Below are 16,504 nucleotides of genomic sequence, written 5' to 3'. Positions count from 1 at the left end.
GTGTGTTCTTGCAGCTCAGAAGGCCAACCGTGTCTGGGGCTGCATCAAAAGAAGCGTGACCAGCAGGTCGAGGGAGGGGATTCTCCCCCTCTACTCCTCTCTGGTGAGACCCCACCTGCAGGGCTGTGTTCAGCGCTGGAGTCCTCAGCACAAGAAAGACATCGACTTGTTCAAGCAGGTCCAGAGGAGGTCCATAAAAATGATCACGGGGCTGGAGCAGCTCCCCTGTGAGGACAGGGTGAGAGAGTTGGGGTTGTTCAGCCTGGAGAAAAGGCAGCTCCAGGGAGACCTTAGAGAGGCCTTTTAATACTTGTTAGGGACCTTATAAGAAAGATGGGGACAGACTTTCAAGTTGGGCCTGTAGCAATAGAACAAGGAGTAATAGTTTTAAACTGAAGGAGGGCAGATTTAGAATAGAAATAAGGCAGAAATTCTTTACAATGGGAGGGGTGAAAGACTCGCACAGGTTGCCCAGAGAAGTGGTAGAAGCCTGATCCCTGGGAACATTCCAGGCCAGGTTGGACGGGGCTCTGAGCACCCTGATCCAGCTAAAGGTGTCCCTGCTCACTGCAGGGGGTTGGACTAGATGGCCTCGAAAGGTCCCTTCCAGCCCCAACTTAGATCATTCTAAGTAGTGAGAAAAAATTTTCAGATTTGATCTTGTTTTTTTTTTATAAAAACTTTTGTAGTTTCTGAAAGAAATGTTTTTCAGTGTACAAATGTTGTAGCTTATGGTTTCTACTGTCAGCAATGTCTGTGTAAAACAGATTACTCTTTACTATACTTTGAGTCTGTAGTTTCTTTCTCAGGCTCTTGAAGTTTTGGAGCACTGTAGAAGTTGTGATCTATGTGGCTGCTTTTTCCATTCAAGAGAATATTGAATGGACATTTTAGTCCTTCACTTTTTAATGAGCAGTAGGTTGTTCGATGAAGTTTCACGGTAATTTGAGGAATTTATACTGAGAAAATATCATGATAAATTACATTAGGAAAGTTGTAATTTCTTTTGTGAATACATGCTGATTTCTCCTGAGCTATAGTTTTCTGATACCTGTGTTCAAACTTTGCAGGCTTTGGATAAAGGCAAGTTGTCATTTTAGCCATTTTTCGCTGTGGATCCTTGGATCATTTTCTGCTAATGAAATCATTAGAGCATGTTACTTGGTTTCATAAAAATCTTTGAGTTTGAAAGTGAAGAGGCTTGTCTGCACAAGGCGTTCTTTTTATGTGTATTATGAGCTATTTTCCTCATTGTTTTAGACGTAAGCACTTCAGGAGGGATTGGTACAGGGTGATACTTAAGAGGTATTGGAACCTTGGAATTTCAAATAGAATTCATAAAGCAGTGGTGAAAGCATGATAGGGCAAAGAACAAAGTTGTTAATTTATAGGACTATAAAGTGAACTGGTTTCCTTATTGTATACTTTAAAAGGTGAAACACAGTCACAAAGCAAGATGGATGAATCCTTTCTGCATGTGGACCACATAAGTTTATTTTCAAACTTAACAATTGCTGTCTGTAGTAACAGTAGCTGACATGTCAAAGACTGGTTAGCACCTACTGAAAACACGGGTTGGTAGCTCATGCTTGCATGAGTGAGAACATTGCTGTATGCAGAACTGCATGAAAAAGTTGAGTTTGTGTTGCTTGGTATGAGCATGTGTAGCCCTGTGCAGTCTGAAGACTATTCTGTAGATTCTAACTTGTCTGGTTTCCAAGAGTAGGAGCTGATACATACGGAATGATCTAGAAATGAAATGGGATGTTTTCTGGAGAAGAAACATTGGAACATGTAGAGGTTTTTTAAAAGGCATTCCTTTTTATTTATTTCCTAAATTACTGTTTCCAAAGAAAAACACCCCTTTCAGCCTCTGTCTTATTCATATTTTAGGTGTGACAACAGTTACTAAGTAGAATTCTTGCTAGTAAATATTTTTGTTAATTTTTGGAAGTGCTTGTGAGTTTCTGTCTTGGGGAAAAGCATTTTAAAGTGTAGATGGATTTTTTTTTTTAAATTATTATTACTTTCTATTTTCTCCTCAATATTAGTAAAATCAAAAGCTTGAAGGACGGAATATTAGCTATCTCTTAACTGATATGTCTCCTATAGAAATGTCTTTAGAAATAAGGTGTTAATGAAGTGCAGAGATGATTGAAGAAAAGCAAGTGATTGTTTCAATAAATTCCATGTTTGAGAGGTTTGTAACTGCTGGTTTTGGACAGTTCTGCAAATACGTTAATATACATAGGCCTTAAAGACATAAAAAACCCCAGACCAACAGTATAGATTTCATTTGGGAACACTTTAGTTGAAACCTACTTGGTTAGTGTGAGGCTGCTGACAGCTTTAGAAAAGCTCTTTTTTTTTTTTTTTTCCTTCAGATGTTCTCCTTTGATATTGGGTAAATGCTTAGCTGTATTTAAAATCAAATGCATTTTATTGTTGAGGAGAATGTTATCTTTAAGAATAGGAATTTTTTTGGTTGGGTTTGTTCACTGATCAGTATGATATGTATGTTTAAACACAGCTGGAGACCAGAGGTTTTGTGGTGATGGTACTCTTCACAGGTTTGGACTTCAGCCCAATTAAAATGATGTCATTTGTATAGAATGTTGTTGTTTAAAATGTAATGCATTCTGTGCTTTTACTCCTATTGAACGAGGTAGCCAGGCAAACCTTTTTGCATTATGACAAAAAATGGCTTTTTAGGTGACAGGTAAGCCATTACGTCATGAAAACGCCTGAGAATTTAAAACACAGGCGTTTTAAAAAACCCAAACACATTCATGTTTGCTTAAAATAAGTGTCATTTCTTCAAAAGCTTCTTTTAAGGAAGGTGACCTGTAAACTGGAGGTTCTCTGTGAGATGTTTGAGTGGCAGTTATTTACAGATTTCATTTACAGTAAATACTGGTGCATTTCTAATATAAGGAGAAAAGTCACTTGGAGTAGGTTTAAATCCAGTAGTGGTATCGGCATATGACAGCCCCTCTGGAGGGATCGTATTCGTGAGTATAAGAAGCATTGTAGAATAGTTGGGACATCAACGAAAGAACGAGATGCTTCTGTTGCGAAAAATACATACCCTGGCATGCATTCTGGGAAGGCAATTGCTGATCTGAGACAATATGGATGTTAGAATATATTAAGGTATATGTCATTAAATAAACAGTGGGGTTTTTAACTGCAACAGCAAATGCATGACTATAACTAGTAGTTTTTTTCTTTCCTGGGCAGAGAATCCATGGGTCACGGCCTCTTTTTTTTTAGCTATGCTAAACACTGGTCGTGCTTTAGTGCTAAAAATATGCTTTTGAGATGAATTATCTGAAGGAGAAGAAAAGACTAAAGGAAGGAAACACCTTCAATACAGCAGCATCTGAGGCATCAGATGTAATTTGTCTTTAGGAGACAGTACAGATTTCTCCTGAGTGCACTGTAGGTGTTTACTTTCCAGGTGAAGTGAAAAATCTCGTTTCAAGGATGTACGCTTTGACTTGCAATGGGAAATACTTTGTATCCCATACCCACACAGGCAAATGCAGACAGTTCACTATATGGCCAATTTATTATGGTAGTACTATTAGGTGGTCTCCCTCAGAATGCCTTTATTCAGTGTGATCTAGACATAGAGAATTGTTTTGGTAATTAACCGAATTATTTCTTAGGGGATTACACTTGAAACTTAACATTAATGCACTTTCTATTGAACAATTAATTTCCTGTATCTCTTAGCATCTAAGACAATGGATGATTTGACCTGCTGAAGGAGAAAACTTCAGGTGTTAGTGGTAGACTAACTTTACAGTATTAATTGTATGCTTAACTCTGTCTTGAAAACACCAAAATCTTGTCCATATTTCTTCTATTTTTCAATCTCAATAGAGAAATCTGGTTTTGGATTAGTATTTAAAACTTTTTGTAAACTTAACTTTGATATTTTTACATTGGATTTTTTCTGTGAAAATCACCAGAATTAAAACGTACACAAAGGACAGGAAAGAAGCAGCAGTAGTTCTGTGTTTGTGTGGTCAAAATTTATATTGTGAGATATGATCTTTGAAGTTGTTATAGAATTTTTGAAGAATATATTTTCTTTGTCAAAGAAAAAGATACTGTTATATTACCAGCTCTGCTCTGCTGTTTTGCCCTGCATTGTTTGGTGAGTGGGAACATCTGAATCATCAGATCCTTGTGTTCAAACACTGTTCTCTTCAGCTGCTGACTAGCTGCTGGGTTCTGCAGGTAGCAAGCACATTGTTATGAACACTGGTTTATGTTAAGGACTTTATTTCTATGAATAGACAGTCACTGTTAGGCATCTGGGTGAGATGCTTTTGTTTGCTTTTAAATTGCCTCTACAGCAAACAACTTTTGGACCTAGATGACATTGTTTTGATGGAATCGTGTCTAAAATTAGCTTTGTAGCTTAAGATTGTGTGCTTTCAGCACCTGTGAAATACAGTTAAAGCTCAGAACTGCAAGTCAGTCATTGATGAAAGTCATGGTGAAATCGGTGACTTTTTGTTTCTGTTTTAATTAAAAACACTTCCCTTTTCCCCCTTTGCAATAACTTTGACATGTGCAATCTGACAGCCCTTTGTAAGGTGACTTTGTCTCTAATCTGACACGTATCCTATAGTTTAATATTTACAGTATCAGAACAAGTTTTTATTACTAGTGCTTACATGATTAAATGTAATGGTAAACTCTCTTGGAATCTAAAGTAAAATCTTGGTTCAGACTACAAGTGAAGGTGAGATGTATAATCTTTTCCTGTTCTGTGCACAAAGTCAGTAATTGCCAGCAGCTGCATTTTAAACTGTTGGTTATATTAACAAACAAGTCTGGAGACATTTTAGAATTGTACAGAAATTTGTAAAGCATTTGCCTAACTTATGGCAGATCTTAAGACTTAGCAGAAGAGAATTCAAAGCACTTCAGTCAGGGAACCTGCATGTTCTTTTAGGGCCAGTTCTTCTGGAGTTCTTCAGACAGTGTTCAATCAGAACAATGCATGATTATGAACTATGTGATTCTTTTTAAAAAAGTCTTTATCCTTTTCTGTGTGCTTTTTTTATGTGTGTATGTCAGGGTGAACACAAAGGTGTAGAACTGGATGCATGAGAGAGTGAGCGTACTGGGTCTGGTTGGTTAATCTTTTTGTGACAGCCCATATGGTGTTTTAGATTTGTGACCAGAACAGTGTTGATAACACCTCAATCGAAACTTCAGTTATTGCTGAACAGTGCTTGCACAGTGTCAAGGCCTTCTCTGTTTCTCACTCTGCCTCATGTGAGGGAGTAGGCTAGAGTTGGGCAAGAGTTTGGGAAGGGACGCAGCTGGGACAGCTGAAATGAATTGACCGGAGAGGTTATCTCCAAGTGGATATCACAAGTACAGGTTTTGTAATGTTATAATTCTGAAGGAGCCATTCAGTTAGTGCATGTTTGTTGCAGTCCAAATAAATGAGCACTCTGTCACGTTCTGAAGTGCATGGTTGACTTGGAGACAACGGAATGACTCTATTTTTTGTCCTAACACTGCAAAAGTTTAAGTAGAACGTGAAAGCTTAATCAAACACTAACTGTTGTTACCCTGCACAGATATTTTTCAAGAGAGTGCAATTGTGTTTGCTTTGGATTTTCTATTAACGAATTTATGTGTACCAATGTGTGCCATCCATTCCATCAATGAATCTGAAGGAATTTGAGTTCTGTGAGAGGACTTCCTACTGCTGACCCACATGCCGTGTATGAGCTCTGATTGTTTCATGCCTTGGTCACCTAGCAAATCCTTTTCAACAGTGAAGGCAAGCATACATTTCTTTATGACCATATTCCGTGAAATGGAGTAATACAATTAATGTTTTCCAAGGAAGCTTTTATATATGGTACAAGCTGTTAATTTAGCTTCTGAAGAGTCTTATGTTTAACCAAATGGACTGCAGCCAAATGGTGGGTTTTCCAGCTTTCACTAAAAACATATCATGCTTGTGAAGTGAAATATGATCTAAGAAAATGTTACAGTGAGTTGTTAGACTGTCTTCTGAAGCGAGAAGCTGTTAGTTAAAATAAAAGCAGCAACCTTGTGTATTGGCAATGAGGGAAAACACTGGGTTTGCTACGTTAGCAGTGTCAGTATTGAATGCCTAATTGTTCTTAGATTATCAAGAAGAAAGGTAGTCTCAGCTTTATAAAGAAACCACTTTAATTCATTTACTAAAATTTCTGTGAAAATTCAAAGGCTTAGCAGAAAATACCTTTTGCATGCTGGAGCATGTTACATTTTTTTTCCAGGAAAGGTGTGTTATGTGCTACTTGTGAGTTCAGGACAGATTTCATCTTTAATAATGGAGTCATGGCTAAATGTTAAAACAGTTATGTAATGTTCTGAACTGTTACTAATAATTGTATAGCACGTACTGAAATGTGGAAGTGAAGTTAGAATATAAAAACTCTCATCTTTGAATTAATAAAAAAAGGCAAACTAATGAACAAGTGACTTCTCTGTTCCCAAGGGAAGTGTGAGAAGTGCTGCTATGTAGCGTACAATTTTTGGCTGTTGATTTTTTTTTTTTTTAAATTATAGTGGTAATCAATATTATAAGAACAGGGATGAGTAATTAATATATCTTGAGTTGTAACAGAGGCCAAATCATAGAATATTTCTTGCAGCACCACAGCTAACAATTCCAGCTGAGATGCCAGTTTATATCTTTACATTTGGTACTGTAGCTGCATGGACAGAGTTCTAACCAGAAAGTAATTTAAGTCTTACAGTTCTTGCAGTGAGATGCAGTATCTTTCCTGGGTGAAAAGAGAAAACTCTCTGCAAGCTACATGCTGTGAGTTTTAGTGCTTTTAGACTGTTGTCAGAAGGTAGCCACTGCTGTAGCAGGGAGCTTTGCATACATTCAAATGAATATTAAGAAGTATCAGCAAAAAAATCCATATGCCATGTTTGCTCTGTTTAATGTGGCTTCCCCTTTAATGGTGCTTTTTTTGCCTTGGCTGTGTAGGATGACTTGCTAATGGCTGCAGTAGCAAGGAATGTGTCACCACATGAGTGTACCACTAGATTCATATGGTTCCTTGTGGGCCTTCTGATGAATTTGTTGTAGATGGCTTGGGCAGTTTACATTGAGTAAGGTGTATGGTCTGATATTGTGGTTCAGACATCTCTGATATGGTCTGATACTGTGATTCAGACATCTCCATTGTGCATTTGGCTCACCTTTCTGAAGGCACACACCTTACATTGGTGTGACCCAAACATTGATCAAGAACCTAATGTCTTAATTTCTAGCACTGTCAAGGAGCTTCTAGTTTATCTGGAATTAATCCAGTTTGTGGGCAACGAAACCACTTAGAAGCAGTACATGGTAAATGGAAGTGATCAAGGGGTTTGCCTCAAAATTGTTCTGAGCCAAATTGCTGATATGGGCATAGCCATATAACTTTAAGGGGCTTGGTTTATGCTTAAGATAAAGGTATACATAATTGCTGCATTTAATTTTTGTAGTTATTGGGAGGAAGTTACACAAATGAGGCAGTTTCTCAATTTGATGTTTGTATTTTCCAGTTGATGTAAATAAGAAATGAAAAATTCAGGAGCAGAATGTCTATTTGTATAGATGTGGTGCACTAGGTTGTTTCACCTTTCCTCTGCTGCTATGTTAACTGGTAGCTTGTTAAAATCACATATTTTATGGCAGGTGCTTTGCCATAGTTCCTCTGCTGTCCTAGGATGCATTCTTTCAACAGTTGAGTATGCTTGTTTGAAACAAAATGCCAAATTTTGACTGGTACCCCAATGCATGAGGGTAACAAATGTTCTACACTTCAAGGCAGAACTTGAAAGTATTTAATAAATGCAGTACTTTGGAATAAGAGATGGGAAACTGCTTTTGGACAGAAGTGCACAATCCTAAAGTATATTGCTATAGTCAGCGTTCAAGAAGAATGTACAAAAAAGGTTTGAAAACAAAACAGCTGCGTAGACCTCTGTAAATAAAGCAGAGTTCATCAAGAGTATACTCTGAAGATGTATCAAAAACTTACCAGTGGGTAGTTTATCTAAAGGTAATTATTTCCTGAAAGTTACATTTAACATTACAGTACTGCTAGTGAATATGGAAAGCATTCAAGTTCAAGGAACAAACAGGATGCCTTTCACAGAAACACAAAATCCTGCTGAAAAAAGATCTGTAGCAGGCAGATGGCTTTCACCATAAGGCTACCGAACAGTTCCATGTCTGTGTACTCAGTGTTGCTCTTTCCTCTATTTTTCACTGTGTAAGCTGTATTTGTTAAGCAGAGAACCTCTAAGCTCTGATAAAGACATTGCTTGAATGGCATGTGTTTTTTCAGTAGTTTTCAATAGCATTTCCAGTAGAAGAGCAGGATTTGAAAATGTGCTGCGTTTTAGGTCCCAAAGGAGGTGAATGAGAGAACTCTTTTTAGTGCGAGAAATTATACAGTTTCAAGCACCACATTTTTCTTTTCTTATGGTTGACTCATCTTTTCTGACATCCGTTGTCCACTCTTCCTCAAGCTGTCGACATCTGTCTGTTTTCCTTTTTCTTGTTTCTTGTGAGATGCCATCCCTTCCTGTGTTCCTTTCCTATTATGCTGTGCCCCCTTCTCCGTTTCAAGCAGGGTGCAGTAACTATTACATTGTATGTGAAACAGTAGCGAAGAATCCGTGACCAAGTAAAGTGCATCTGGGATGCATTAGTATAGTCTTGGAACTACAAGTCCCTGAGATGGTAAGGGTGGTTTGAGTAGCCTCTTAGTCCAATAAAATTTATACTGTTTTACAAGGAATGTTTCAAATGATGTCTTGCTTTCTAGCCGTGTAATAAAACACACCAAAAGTGAAAAGCTTGTGAAGATACTGTAGTACCAAGGGCTGCCGCTATTCAACAATCCAGCGGCAAGGCTAGATTTTCTTTGTTCTGCTGTGAGCTCAACCGTGCCAATACATTCATTAGGAGAGCTAAGTTATGCTTCTTCTGCAACAGGGAGGCCGAAAGGTTCTAATTGTTGCTCTTTGGATGAAAAGTGTCTTTCTGATTACAACTTCACATAAGCCATGAAGAATTTGCTTTCCATGAAACAGCATGAAGTTATGTTTTACTGGAAGAAAGTGCAATTTTATGATGGAGGTTTTTCAGGTGATTTGAGAAAAAAAAAAAAAAAAAAGAGGAAAAAAATAGAGACAAGAAGAGTATTTGGTTAATTGTTCAAGTTGATATGGGGAGAGATGCACTGTCAGTTTTTATTTTTAATTTCACTGTTATTTCCAGTGCATTTAAAATACAAAGAACAAACACACTGTATGGTTTTTGTATTATTTGATTGGCATAAACCTAAAAGCTCACAGTTTGCATATTGGGAAGTGGAGGAGATGGAAGAGAAAGCGGCTTTGTGAAAGCATTCCAACCAATGTGTCTTCTGTGCAGCAACTGCCAGGTGAAGACTTTTTATAAATATGGGCTGGTACCAGAGAAATTTAAATTAAAAAAACCCAATACAAACAAAACCAAAACCAACCAACCAAACCAACCCCCAAAACCCAAACCACAAACAAATTATTCTGTGAATACGTTGTTCATTTATAGAGTACAGAAATGCTGTGACAAGCAAGAAGATCATTTAAGCTTGCATGTGTGATAGTCGAAGGACACAGTAGGACTAAAAGGTAATAGTAAATAAATGGCTAGATCTGAGGAAGGTTAATGAAAACGGGAGAAAGAAAGGAGACAGTGTTGGGTGTCTCAAAGGAAAGACAGTCAGCAGCAGTTTCTCCTGAGGTGATATTGGAGCTCAGCCGCCTGACAAAATCATTAAGAAATCACCATGGCTTCTGCAATTGTGGTGTTCCTTCCGTGCTATGTGATGTTAAAGAGGTGCCTTGTTTGGTGCAAGGTAATTTATTTTTTTTCTGTTAGAAAATTGTTTAGACTTTTACTTTCTTTGATTGTTGCATGCTAGTTTCCAAAGTTGTCTAGTGATCAGATTAAGGTCAGCGAAACCGGTGAATATAAGGTTATACTCCTCTGCTCAGTGATTTAAAATAAACAATCAAATGTCCTTTTGCAGGCAACGTGCTGGAAGTATTTATTGTTTGATGTGAGCTGGTGGATATTGGGGGTTGGGCTAGATGATCTTTCGAGGTCTCTTCCAACCCCTGCCATTCTGTGATACTTGCCATGAGCCTGCAAAGATCACTCAAAACTTGGTGCTGACAGGTGGTGGGTCTCTAGCGTAGTCTGTCAGCCAGATGGACCAGCGCTTTGGCGATGGGGCCGAAGAGCAGTCCGCCTGCAGTTTGTGCCTTCACGGAGCTGCCAAGTGAAATGAAGATCACTTTCTCCTTTAATAATTGTATACGTTGCGACTGCAAGCTAAGAGTATTGCTGAGCTCCAGAGTACCCTGAGGGCCACTGACAGATGTGGAGAACTGTGATACAATTGGCATCAATTATCTGTCACCAGGGTGTTGCTGTTAAGTTATAGGCTACTCAGTTACTGGGAAAACAGGAGTCTCGTGAGTGAGGGGAGGGAAGTGACTATTTCTAACAAAAACCAGTTGTGGGATAGATAGGGCTAAAATTGGACCTGCCACTTGAAATGCATATTCCACTGAAACTGCTGGAACTAGGGAGCTGTGTGAGTGAGAATTGTTGTTACAGGGTCGTTATATTATGCAACCTGAATACAACTGTCAAAATGGAAATAATTGGTTTGTTTCTTTTACAAGACATATGGATTTAATACCAAAACTGCCTTTTTTTTTTGTTTACAGGCATCAACTTATCACCATATTCAAGAAATAATGGTACAGTTATTACGCACAGTGAACAGAACTGTTATTACAATGGGACGAGATGATCCCTTAATTGTAAGTAATATTTAAATGTATTTTTAGTGCTTTGAAAGTAATTTCATAGTTATCTTGAAAAAATGCAAATATAGTATTTGTGGAGTCCTTGTTTGTGGACTTTTTAGATTTAAAGTAAAATGTCTGAAGCTTTACTCTTTTTGTTGTTGTTTTTCAGCTGTGCCACTGTAGTGTCTTTTGAATTGTAGTTGAATGCTGCGAGATTTGTGCATTCTTTTAAACACCAAGCACTAAATCTAAAGTTAATTGCTGTTTGCAGAAAGAAGAATGTTTTACAAATCTCCATAAAGGGCACACTTCTAATGCATTGAAAAGAGTGTTTCTACTAATCTAAAGTGGAAGTGTCTGAGTAAAACAAAAAAACCAAAACAACGCAAACCCCAAACTATTCTGAATAGCTTATATAAATAATTAGTGGATGCTCTATTTCTCACAATTTTTCCACATGTTTTACTTTTTGGTGGGTTAGAGTGGCTATGGAACAGCTGCCATGCCTGGCTCTGTTACTGGAGGAGCAAGATGATGCCTTCTGTGCACAGGGAAAACATCTAGGGATGTGCTGTCACAGAGCACCCACCTGAGATTTTGTGGAGATTCCATGGTTTGAGAGTTATATTCAAGGACACATTCTGCAATGGAAATTCCATGGTTTGGGAGTTATATTTAAGGACAGATTCTGCAATTTATTCAGATTTAAGTACATATCTCGTGAGTACTCCTCTTGATTTAGACTGTTTGTGAGAATGCAAGCCAGTAATGTTTAGCTGGAATTTGGAATTTGCCATTCAGACTGTACACTTAAAAGAAGGTGTATATTAATTGTTAGTCTTTAGAGATTTACATTATAGTGCAAAATCATGAGCAGCATTTGCTTGATTGTTTTGGCCACAAGAGGTGCATTGTGTGTCTTTTGAAATGTACTTTATTTCATTCTTCATTTCTGCTGGAAAACCAACATAGCAGTTTTAGGTCATTGACAGTCAAAGCATTGTGTCTTCCAATGATTAGTCTCCTAATAAGTGAGTTCTTCAGAGGAGATATTGGCCGATGATTGCTTCAAATTCCCTGGTGGTAGATCTGCAAGTTTCAGAAATGGTATCATTAACTGTTGATCGGAACTGCAGTCTGTTGTTCTGTGTGTAACACTCTGACCTGTATGCGTGATTGTAACAGGAAGAGGGTTTGAATGAAGAGCAGTGAACCTTTCAGTCCTCTACAGTGTGTACAGAAAACATTTTCTGTACTTGCAAAGAAAGCATCATATGAGTGTCATGGATGAGGTAATCAATCTGTTAAGGAGTGTTTCTGGAGAGACTCACAGAATCACAGAATGGTTTGGGTTGGAAGGGACCTTAAAGACCATCCAGTTCCAACCCTGCTGCTGTGAGCAGGGACACCTTCCACTAGACCAGGTTGCTCCAAGCCCTATCCAACCTGGCCTTGAACACTTAAACATAACAATAACATGCCATAAACAGTAAATGAAGAAGGAAAATGAAACTGTAGTAATCCTGCAAAATAGGTTCTTTTCACGAGGAAATTAGGAAATCGTTAGGAAACAAGCTGGTTACAGTCAACTGAAATTGCTTGGAAAATCTGGTGCGGGTTTTCTGTTTGTTTTTTTTTTTTTTCCTCTCACCTACTGTAATTTGTTCAGCTGTTTTTGCCAAAAAAGATCAAATCCAGTCTGAAATTTGAAATGCAGATATCTGAATGCTAATAATGCTCATAAGAACCTATACGTATGTCTATATTGGCCATTGTAGAGGTTTTTCGAAGCAGAATTTCAATAAACTACGAAGTTTTCTAGAGTTGAGGCAAGATTTCTCAACAGGGTAGTCTTTTACATGTGAAAAAGTTGTAATACTCTTTTGCATTCAGAAAGAACTGGCAAAATAAGCTTGCTTTCTTGCTCTGTGTACTGCCTTCAGTTCGCTCGGTTAATTTGCAGGTTTGCTTTAAACCTTCTTGAGAGGGCGAAACTTGTTGAAAGCCTGAATGCTTAATCTTTCGAAAATGAAGGAAATAGTTAGGAATTATGGTCTTCTGCAGAGTGCTTAGGTGAGCTAAATTTGCTAAAAGTATGGTGAACTCTGCAAGTACGGATGGGACATACGGATTAGCTGCAGTCAGACAATGTACTTGATGTTATATGGATACCAGTGACATTTCACTGTTATTTACTTCCTGGAGAATAGAAGGTTACTCTTTAGAGTCTTAAATCTCTTCCTATGTTTCTGAGTATTGCAAGTATTTTTATTATCTTCTGCTGTGTAATTTTCCAGAATTTGAAAATGGTGTGGAAAACAATGCTGATGCTATGTCAAAAACAATGGTTTCGATTTACAAGACCTGTAATTCCTTGCAAGTTTAAACATCTTGCACTTGATAGAGTATTGGGTTTTATTTACCTGAGTCTTTTTGCTTTCTGGCAGGAATAAGCAGGTGAATTGTCATAGTCAGTGTCTTTTTCACAGTCTTCTAGCTTGTTGTCAGAGAAGGAGTTAAAAGGATTTGGGATTACAGTTGCCTTTATGTTTTCTTGCTACAATGCCAGTTGAAGCTTTCCTTTGGTACTCCCAAGCTTGATTTTGTTTACAATATCAGTTTAGCATGGTGAAAGGAAGGTAGTTATGCTGTGCAGAAAAGTTTTTAAAAAGTACTTGTATAAGATATTGTACAAATAAGAATTTGCTGGAAAGAGAACGGTGTTCTCTGTTAACGAAAGCTACTTTAGATAGTGCACTTCTGCAAAAAACAATACTCGTTGGGGGAATAATGACTAGAGAAACCATTTTGCAGAGCTGCTCTGTTCGGACAATAAGATATATTCAAATATACACACGGTCTAGCTAAAAGTTACAGCTTTTTTTTATTCAGTATTCAAATTGAAATCCTTTCTTTCCCTAGAAAAGCTGCAGAATGATTCCATGAAAGACCTATTTATTCATTTCCTGTTGATTTTTCTTTTCCAAAGAACAATTGTTCACTTCCTTTGTAATCTAGTTGTTTTTTGTTATTGACTCCCGAAACCTGAGAAAAATATCTAATTTTATTACAAAAGATAACATCACATTTGAAGAAGGTAGGAATTTTAAAAATGTACATTAGATAATACATTTCATTCGGAAGATGTTTTATATCTAAGCTGGCATAATTATTAAGTATTGTGGGTTTTTTTCAAAAGAGCTATAGTGCACAGAACTGTGAAAAGCCCTAAATGAACTGCTGTTACACGACAGAGAACTCAGCATTTTATTCATCCGTTCTGAATTTTTAAAGAAAGTTGGGCTGACTTCATAAACCAGCAATTTCAAATACTGTAATTTTGGAATACGCCATGTTCTGTGCAATGTCTTATAAATAGCGTATTGTAGTTGTCATTTGAATGTGTCTTTCAGAGAAGCCTGCAATGTTTTTTATGTGAGTGCTACCAATTAGCTGTGGTTTTTGGTGGGGTTTTTTTTTGATTGTTGGTTTGTGGGGGTTTGTGTTTTGTTTTTCTTTTAAAAAAATATTTAAGAGCATATTTGTATGTATTTCTAACATTTATTTCCTACTGTGGGAGCTGGTTTTAGGCATTACACCATAACTTTCAAAATCAGAGACATTTTTATAACCAGTACTATTATCTTCTAATAATCTACCAATTTCTATTGCTTTTCTAATCTTGACATCATAAATTGCATAGTGTGTATCTGGTGATTTTTTTTATTTTCTGTACAAATTAATAATTAATTACTACAATATATTAAACAACAAAACCAAAAAATAATGTTTACATATTACATTCTCACATAGCTTAGACTCTCCAATTACGTGTTACAAAGCTATTAAATTTTAGGTATTTTATGTTGCTAGGCTACACAAATTTCTATATTAAAGCTAAACAAAACATACAGCAGCTAGGCAGTCTCACCCTCTTGCTGTGGCTGGTGCATACCATGACTGACACTTTCCCACTGTTACCTTCTAATATAACAAACAGCTTTTTGCTTCAGTCTTGTCTTTAAAATTTTATGTAGGAAGCCGGTTGTGTGTGACGTACTGTGGTGAAAAGTGGGTATAATACCTTATTGCATTTAGTAGGTGTGGTTTTATTATGAAACAATAATGGTTATTTTGTAGGAATAATTCTGGCATATTTTTGCTTTTTTTTTTTCACTTAAACTGTTGCATGGTTTTTGTTCATGGTAGTCAGTGTGTCTGCAAGAAGAATGGGGGAGTTCTGTCTATGTTTCAGATAAGCCTTTTGTTTGGATCTTAACGATGTATTTTAGATCTTGTCTGGGTGTTGCTGCTACTGCTGACTCAAAAAAATCTCCGTTGTTCTACTGAATTCCTGAAGTAGAGAACTCTAGGAGCAGTCTTTCTGAAGGACAGTGCTTTAGCAGCTCTGTAATTTCATGTTTTCTTTCAAGGAAAACAGATGTCTTGAAGGGGTGAATTTGAAAACACTGAAGAGAGAGTAGGCTGAAAGACAAGTGAATGTTCTTAAATTGCAGCGTCGGGAGCTGAGGGTCGGCTGTCCTAGATACCTTAAGTGTTTCCATACTGCTGTGTGTGCATATGTTAAAAAGAGAATTCCATACCCATGTACGGATAATCAATACTTCACTGGTTGAGACAGAATTGAAAAACAACTGACTGAGGAATATGGAAAACAAAGGCTAATTTTCGCTGGGAGAGTAAGGATTTGAAGTCATCTACAGTTCTGAATTCCATCAAGATCAGGCATTAAGATATAAAACCTGTAACCATTTAAATCAGTGTATTTCAGTTTTTCAGAAGTATAGGTGTTTGTTCAGGTCATAAGAAAGACTTAAAGCCTTACTTACAACTGTCTTTGGTTGGACTTTCTTAAACTACATAGAGTATTTCTGTTCTTGCTTAGTTTTACAGACCCCAGGAGTTGATTGGTGCTATGTTGTGGAACAAAATACTGTGGTTTAAGTCGGATGATCTGGATCCTTTGAAAATACATTAAAGGCATCATATTAATTACGTATGCAAAACCAAAATCAGACAGCTTAAAATGAGCTTTTTTGTGCCTGTTAACAAAAGGAAAGACAAAAATATTGTGACAAATTATTGACAATCAGTTCGCTACAGAAAACTTACTGGTTTTGCTAGCGTTATGCCTGTTGGAATTGCTTATTATCACACCTTTACCACAGGGGATATTAATCTTTAAAATGGTTTTTTAGTACACAAAAAACAATTACAGACTAATAAATCCTTCTTTATATCCGTTCTAGAGACTAATGCAAAATATAAATGCTGTTGGCATACCAGCATAAGCAGTACATGTATTTGAGTGTAATACGTTCTGATGTAGTAAGTTGGTTCTTACCTTGGTTATACCCACAAATTATTACTGAAGAGCTTTTCTGTCTCGCTAAAGGCATTCTTTTTGCTAGTAAAAGTTCCTATGAGAACAAAAGCCTCTAAAGTAATGATAATTTTGTGCCTGTCATTTACGTACTGAATGAACTTAACATGGAAATGTTTTTTAAAACTGTCAGTCCTTTAGAATTTTGATAATGTCACATAGCTCACTCTCTTCTGAATGAAGACTAGTTTTATCAAAAAA

General features: G+C 37.1%; 1 protein-coding gene across 1 annotated transcript in view; it reads left to right on the top strand.

Annotated features, from left to right (window-relative positions):
* Window positions 1-16,504, top strand: part of DOCK2 (dedicator of cytokinesis 2) — a 197,169-nt gene that overhangs the window by 61,746 nt on the left and 118,919 nt on the right. Inside the window, exon 27 of the mRNA XM_086470823.1 lies at window positions 10,816-10,911. Within this exon, the coding sequence (XP_086326949.1) occupies window positions 10,816-10,911 (96 nt within the window). The remainder of the gene's footprint in view (window positions 1-10,815; window positions 10,912-16,504) is intronic.

Source organism: Leptosomus discolor, chromosome 10 (genome assembly GCF_034619465.1).
Source record: "Leptosomus discolor isolate bLepDis1 chromosome 10, bLepDis1.hap2, whole genome shotgun sequence".
In the NCBI taxonomy this organism is placed as follows: Eukaryota; Metazoa; Chordata; class Aves; order Leptosomiformes; family Leptosomidae; genus Leptosomus; species Leptosomus discolor.
This window is presented reverse-complemented; position numbering and strand designations above follow the sequence as displayed.